This window comes from Garra rufa, chromosome 9 (assembly GCF_049309525.1).
Source record: "Garra rufa chromosome 9, GarRuf1.0, whole genome shotgun sequence".
Taxonomy (NCBI): domain Eukaryota; kingdom Metazoa; phylum Chordata; class Actinopteri; order Cypriniformes; family Cyprinidae; genus Garra; species Garra rufa.
Genome location: NC_133369.1, coordinates 27,088,957 through 27,096,276, shown reverse-complemented (window position 1 = coordinate 27,096,276; position 7,320 = coordinate 27,088,957). Strand labels below are relative to the sequence as shown.

Sequence of the window (7,320 nt, the reverse complement as noted above, 5' to 3'; positions counted from 1 at the left end):
TGACACTTATTTTTGCCTACTTACTGACTTGAATATTATCTTCTGTTTTGTCTAGTTCCTGTTGTGCCAGTCTGAGTCCTTATGGTTATTAGTTAATCATTCCATTCCGTTCACCTGTTATTCATTTACTTGTTATTGTTAGTTCCCTTGTTTAGTCTGTATATACATATACTCATTGTATCTTTAGTTCTAGTGCATTCTTGGTTGATTTAATAAATAATGTTTGGATTTTCTCCTCCCTCGTCGTATGCATTACTACAGCAACCCAGTTCTGACAGAAGATAGGACAGACAAAAGTTAAGTTATGGACTCATCAGCATTGTGTTTCCTCTTCCTCCCAAAGTACTGTAAAGTACTTAGGACTGGATGCTCCTTCACGGTGGCATCTCCCTTACAGCCAGGCAGTCATCAAGGTTGTCCCGGAGCCAGAGTCGGTTATAATTACAGACTATGCATGCTGATCAGTCCATCCCAGAGCCAGGGGCGGACCTGAACTTAATAGATCTGTGGTCCGCAGATCCACTTAAACTTTTGTCTTCTTTGTCGGACCTGTCCGCATATTTAGATACTCCAGTATCATTCTGAGGGGTTTGTTTTCTGATGTTACTGTCTGATTTCCTGGTCTCATCTCCTCCAGTTCCCTGGATCCATTGGCCCCACTGGTGTCATCCAGCTCCCCAGCTCTGCGTTCCCTCATCTCCACTGTGGTCTGTCTGTACTGGGACTCTTCTGGACTCTCTCATCCCTCTAGATCAACCTTAGTCTGTCATCGCTCAGCCTCTGCCAGAGTCTTTGGCTGCACCTTATCCCTCCACCCTTTCGGCTCCACTGGGCTTTGGGTTTCCCTGTCATCCTTTCTCACTCCATCGTCCAAACTTGATAAATTTGTTGTGTGTGGATGCAGTTCCCATCCAAGTCCCCATCCTTGGACCCTTGTCTTTACTGTCTAGATATTTAAATACATTGGTACCTCCTCCAATGTTTCTGTCTGATTTCCTGGTCCCATCTCCTCTGCTGGCTTAGCCCAGTTCCCTGGATCTGTTGGCCCTACTGGTGTCGTCCAGCTCCTCAGCTCTGTCCCCACGGCTATCTCCGTGCGGGTCTACAACTTTGCCTCGGTCTTCCTGTCCATCAGCCTAGCGTGAGGCTAAGTCCCTGCTACACCTCAGGCCTCCAGACCCATGTCTCCACCTTGGATTGTCAGCCCTTCAGCTCAACCCTGGCTCAGCATTCCCTCATCGTCACCATGGTCCATCTGACCTTTGATTCCTTCTGGCTCCCTCATTACTCCAGATCAACCTTGGTCAGTTGTTGCTCAGGCTCGGCCACGACTTCCAAGTCTCTGGCTAAGCCTTGACCCTCCACCCCTTCGGTTCCTCCTTTCCTTCTGTTTATCTGTCATCCTTGCTCACTCAATTGTTTATCCCAGATCCAGTGTGGATCCAGTTCCCACCTAAGTCACCACCCTCAAACCCTTATCTTCTTTGCCATCCAGATATTTAGATATTCCAGTACTGTCAAGAGACCTTCCTCCTCTGATGTTCCTGTCTGATTTCCTGGTCCCATCTCCTCCGCTGGTTTTGGTCAGTTCCCTGGATCCGTCGGCCCCACTGGTGTTGTCCAACTTCTCAGCTCTGTCCCTGCTGCTAGTTCTTCGTGGCTTTACAACTTTGCATCAAGGTTCCTGCTCATCAGCTCAGTGTGAGGCTACACCTCAGGCCTCCAGGCCTATGTCTCCACCAGGTCCTGTCAGTCCTTTGGCTTTGCCCTAGGTCTGCATTCCCTCGTCTCCACTATGGCCGTCTGTTCTGGGACTCCTCCGGGCACCCTCGTCCACCCTTGGTTGGTCAATGCTCAGCCTCCACCACGGACTTTGGAGTCTTTGGCTGTGCCAAGACCCTTCACCCCTTTGGGTCCACCAGAATCCCTCCTTCCTCCGGTTTCCCTGTCAACCTCGCTCTCTCGTCATCACCCCAGTTAGCCGAGCCCCTGTCTCCACCTCAGTCACGTGAGCCAGCAGCTACACCTTGGCTTCAATGTCATTGATGTATCCCTTGTCCATATGCCTCCCTGTTATTTTGGTTCCTCCACATACCCTGTTTCTGTCTTCATCGGTCAGTCCCTGTGTTCCACCCAGCCCTTCAGCCAAAGCTCCACCCTGGTTTCTCCCGCTGTTGGCTCCTATATGGCCTGCTCCTCCTGTTTCCTGTCCATCACCAGTTCCACACCCTCCTCCAAAGCCTCCACCCTCTTTCTTCAGATGGACTCTCTGTTACAAGCACGGCTATGTTCAGTTTAGTTCTATTTTGTGTTGTGCTGTCTTTTAGACAATTAGTTAATCAAAGAAACTTTGTGCAAAAGCATTGAAAATATATATTTTTCCATGTCATATTACTTCCATCACTAGTTTGTCGATTGCTCATAAAAATTGTTGCTATGTATATGCAAAATTCTCAGGAAAGGACAACCATTTTACAAAATGATTGAAATATATATATTTTCCTTCCACCTCAATTTTAATAAATAAATAAATAAATAAATAAAAATCACTTTGTCCCCACAAGGGCTCCTGTACGTTTTATATATCAAATTTTGAATAAATAAAGAAAAAACTTTAGCAAGTAAAGTTTGGGTTATAGGACTACCCCACAACATTTTATACATTAATACATTTGTAAAAAAAATACTTTTTACCTTGATAAATATGAACTTTTTTTATAATTAAGATGTGTACACTCACATGTATTCATAGTGTCAGGAAAATGTTACTACTTTTAAATTGTTTTTCACTTGTCTACATTTTTAGATAATAAAATTTCAATTAAAAAATAAAAGTTTTTCAAAACAACAAGAAACAAAAATACAAAAAAGCTTCCAACTAGATGGCCACCAAATCAACCAAGCATTTTAATGCATACTCAAATCAAGCGATAAACAACCTATTTTGATTTTTCCACCAGCCTCCCCAGGAGGTCTTGCAGCAGAGCCGGTTCTGGTGCCTGAGGTGTCCTGTACTTTGCCTGATGATGATCTGCTCTCTGTGCAGGGCAGCACTGCCGTGGGATCCACCATCCAGTACCAATGTGCATCTGGGTAAGATTGCAGAGAAAAAGAAAACTCTGACTGATATAAACAAAATATCTAGTTTTGTCATGCTTAGTTAATCTACACACCTTGTCCTTTTTCCCAAACAGATCTGTGCTGATTGGAAATAGTGAGAATATCTGTCATGAGGACCAGACGTGGCAATACCCTCACCCCATCTGTCGCCGTAAGTGTGTGCATGTGTGTGTGTGTGTACATGTAGGCCTACTCTTGCACATGAAAATGACTGAGACATAGATCTTGCTAAAATGTGTATTAGAATGTGCTTGAGTGCTTGATCCAAACTGCTAAAGAGATCTTGGTTTGTCTGCTCTTGCACACAATGGAACAAAGTAATGAGAGAGAGATGAGAGGGACAGCGGGAGAGAGAAGAGCAATGAAGACTGTGTGGGTTTGTGAGTAGGTGGATAGGGCACTATGTGTAAATGAATTTGTGAGTGTGCAGCGCTATTGCAGCCGATGCGTGTTAGACTAATATATGCTGGTGCAATGATGCCCCCTGTTGGATCAACCTGGACTTGTTTTAAGAGCATATTCCGGGTTCAGTAAAAGTTAAAGCGATAGTTCACCCAATAATGAACATTCTGTCATTATTTAGGCCTACCCATCTCTAATATTGTTTAAAACCTGTACGAAGTTATTTTGCTAAACACAAAAGAAGATTTAACAAATGTTGGTAACCGATGATAGCCATTGAGTTCCATATTATTTTTTCCATACCTAGTGAGTCAGTAGCTGCTAATATCTTCTTTTGTGTTCAACAGCTGAAAGAAATTAATTCAGGTTTGGAACAACTTGAGAGTAAATAAATGATGAAAGAATTTATATTTTTGGGTAAACTATTCCTTTAACCTCAATCAAAAGCATTTAGACATAATATTACCAAAAAAAAAATAATTTTGTAAAATTATTTTTACCCTGAGGCACTTGAAGTGAAGTGTGATTTGTACACATTAAAATACTCATTGTTTTAAAAGTATAGTATGCTACTCAAATAATGTAGCCCGGGAATATTCCTTTAAAGCAGAGGTCTCAAACTCAATTCCTGGAGGGCAGCAGCTCTGCACAGTTTAGATCCAACCAGCTCCAACTCACACCTGCTTGGTAGTTGCTAGTAATCCTGAAGACCTTGATTAGCTGGATCAGGTTTGATTAGGGTTAAGGCTAAACTGTGAAGAACTGTGATTTTAGACCAGTTGTTTAAAGGGTTTTCATATAATTAGACTTTTTTTAAGGTTTCATTTTTAATTCTGCAATGTGTTTACTTGTACAGTCAAGCCCGAAATGATTCATACCCCTGGCAAATTCTGACTTAAAGTTACTTTTATTCAACCAGCAATTTTTTTTTTTTGATTAGAAATGACACATATGTCTCCCAGAAGATAAGATGATGTATCATTGTGGAAAAAATTATTACTCATCTTTTATTTACATTTGAACAAAAAGTGGCATGTCCAAAATTATTCATACCCTTCTCAATAATCAATAGAAAAGCCTTTATTGGCTATTACAGCAATCAAACGCTTCCTATAATTGCTGACCAGCTTTTTGCATGTCTCCACTGGTATTTTTGCCCATTCATCTTTAGCGATGAGCTCCAGCTCTTTCAGGTTGGAGGGTCTCCTTGCCATCACCCTGATCTTTAGCTCCCTCCACAGTTTCTCAATTGGATTTAAGTCAGGACTCTGGCTGGACCACTGCAAAACGTTAATGTTTTTGTCTGCTAACCATTTCCTCACCACTTTTGCTGTGTGTTTTGGGTCTTTGTCGTTCTGAAATGTCCACTGGTTCCCAAGGCCAAGTTTCTCTGCAGACTGCCTGATGTTGTAGAGAATTTTGATGTATTGCTCTTTTTTCATGGCGCTGTTTACTGTGATTAGGTTCCCTGGTCCACCGGCTGAAAAACACCCCCAAAACATTAGGTTCCCACCACCATGTTTGACAGTGGGGATGGTGTTCTTAGGGTTAAAGGCTTCTCCTTTTTTTTACGCCAAATGAAGGCTACATCATTGTGGCCAAACAATTCAATTTTTGTTTCATCTGACCATAAAACAGAAGACCAGAAGTCTTCTTCTTTGTCCAGATAAACATTTGCAAAGGCCAAGCGGGCTTTTGTGTGCCTTATCTGGAGAAGTGGTGTCCTCCTTGGTCTGCGTCCGTGGAACCCAGCGGTGTGCAGTGTCCGTTGGACTATCTGCCTTGAGATGTTGCCACCAGCAGAGCCCAGATTCATGAGGATGGCCTTGGTGGTGATCCTCAGATTCTTGTTTACCTCTCTCACTATCCTCCTGGCCAGCACAGGTGTCACTTTTGGATTCCGACCATGTCCTCTGAGACAGTGTGGAACATCTTTGTATTTTTTTTTTTAATACTTTGCACTGTAGTCACTGGAACTTCAAAACATTTAGATACGGTCATATAGCCTTTCCTGACTTGTGAGCAGCCACAATGCGCAGCCGCAGGTCCTAAGTGAGCTCCTTTGTTTTAGCCATGACTGTCCACAAACCAACAGCAGAGAGCTTCTGTTTTTCACCTGTTGAGTTGATTAAAACAGCTGTTCCCAATGAAACAGGGTAATTAGGATGCTTTAGAACAACTTGAACTATTTGGAATGGTATAGAACTTTGGATTTTCCCATAGACTGTGACAGTTGGCAAAGGGTATGAATAATTATGGAAATGCCACTTTTTGTTCAAATGTAAATAAAAGCTGAGAAATATTTTTTCCCACAGTGATGCCTCTTGTACATCGTCTTATTATCTTTCTATTTTCTGGTCCAAAAAAAAAACTTGCTGGTTGAAAAAAAGTAACTTTAAGTCAGAATTTGCCAGGGGTACGAATAATTTCAGGCTTGACTGTAAGTGTGTGCTTCAACAGGTGTGGTTTGTCCTCCTCCTAAGGAGGTTGAACGTGGACATCTGGTGGCCGTCCAGAGAACTGAATATGAAGTTGGTGAAACAATCTACTACCTTTGCAAAAAGAGCTTCTTGTTGGATGGACCAAATCAAGTGACTTGCCTACCTAATGGGACATGGAGCGCAGAGCCTACTTGCCGAGGTAAATAAAGCTGGCAACAAAACAATACATTATCAAAATAGGAAATATAATGGAATTTTTGGAATTTTTGGTTTCTATCCTTGAATTATAAACCTCCTTTCCTTTTTGTCATGACAAATAGCATCATTCTCTTCACCATTTCTTCCCTTCAGCCCGCTGTCCAGTCCCAGCCCAACGCAGCAGGGTGATCGTGGGAGGAGTAAAGCGTTGGCCATATGATCTGACGGATGGTGTGGTTGCTCATGGAGAGAATGTGACATTTTTCTGTAAACATCCAGAAAAACTGTGCAGCTTTACTGCCACGGAGGTCTGCGTGGATGGACAGCTCAAGCAACCTAGCTGCTTTCTTGGTACATAATTCACACCGCCTTAATGCACATAATATAATAAGTGTGCATTACACTTTTAAAATAACCCTGCATAACCTTCATCTTCCTCTTTCCTCTTTAGACCCTACCTGGCTGCAGTTCAAGCTCTTTCCTCATCGGCTGGTTTCAGAGATTGATGCATGTGATCATGCTGACCTTCAGTGAACTCATCACATTTTGACAACACATTTTGCATGTTGGCACACACAGCGCTCTAACACTATGACATCATGTCTGGATCAACATAAATTGTCTTATTAACGTGCCAGCTAAATATGTTTAGGACCGGATCTCAGTAGGATCTCACAGTTATGCCTCATTTAACTCTTATATTTTTAGTTTTGTATGTTGCATTGACAAAGTTACCTTAAACAGAATTTGTGTCATATTTGATATATGCAAACACCCTCAAACTTGCGTGAGGTCTTGGTTGCCATAAGCTGCTCTCTTTTCTTGTGTTTTATTGTCGTACAAAGTGCAAAACTCATTTTTGAGGTACCATTGGTGTTTATCTTGTTGTAATATTTTAATATTTTATTTCAGGCTAAAGCTGAACTCTGAAATTATGCTATGTATTGATGCTCTATTTTACTCTCTTCCAAAAGCAGTTTTATGAAATGTTTAGAGTTAACTGATCTTTGACTGGACTGCTTGATTGGATTATATAAAGAGTTGACTTGGGAATATTATAGCATAAAAGCCTTGCTGAATTATTGCTTTTAATGGATTCAGAACTTCACAATTAATCATCTTTGAATGTTTTTCTTCTTGTAATATTATGATTCTTCAA

The 7,320-nt window shown here is 41.8% G+C and overlaps 1 protein-coding gene across 1 annotated transcript in view; it reads left to right on the top strand.

The window, feature by feature from the left end:
* Positions 1–7,320, top strand: part of ntd5 (ntl-dependent gene 5) — a 15,852-nt gene extending 8,532 nt beyond the window's left edge. The window contains exons 4-8 of the mRNA XM_073847901.1: positions 2,961–3,093; positions 3,195–3,271; positions 5,983–6,162; positions 6,315–6,512; positions 6,613–7,320. Of these exons, the coding sequence (XP_073704002.1) occupies positions 2,961–3,093; positions 3,195–3,271; positions 5,983–6,162; positions 6,315–6,512; positions 6,613–6,695 (671 nt within the window). The 3' untranslated portion in view covers positions 6,696–7,320. The remainder of the gene's footprint in view (positions 1–2,960; positions 3,094–3,194; positions 3,272–5,982; positions 6,163–6,314; positions 6,513–6,612) is intronic.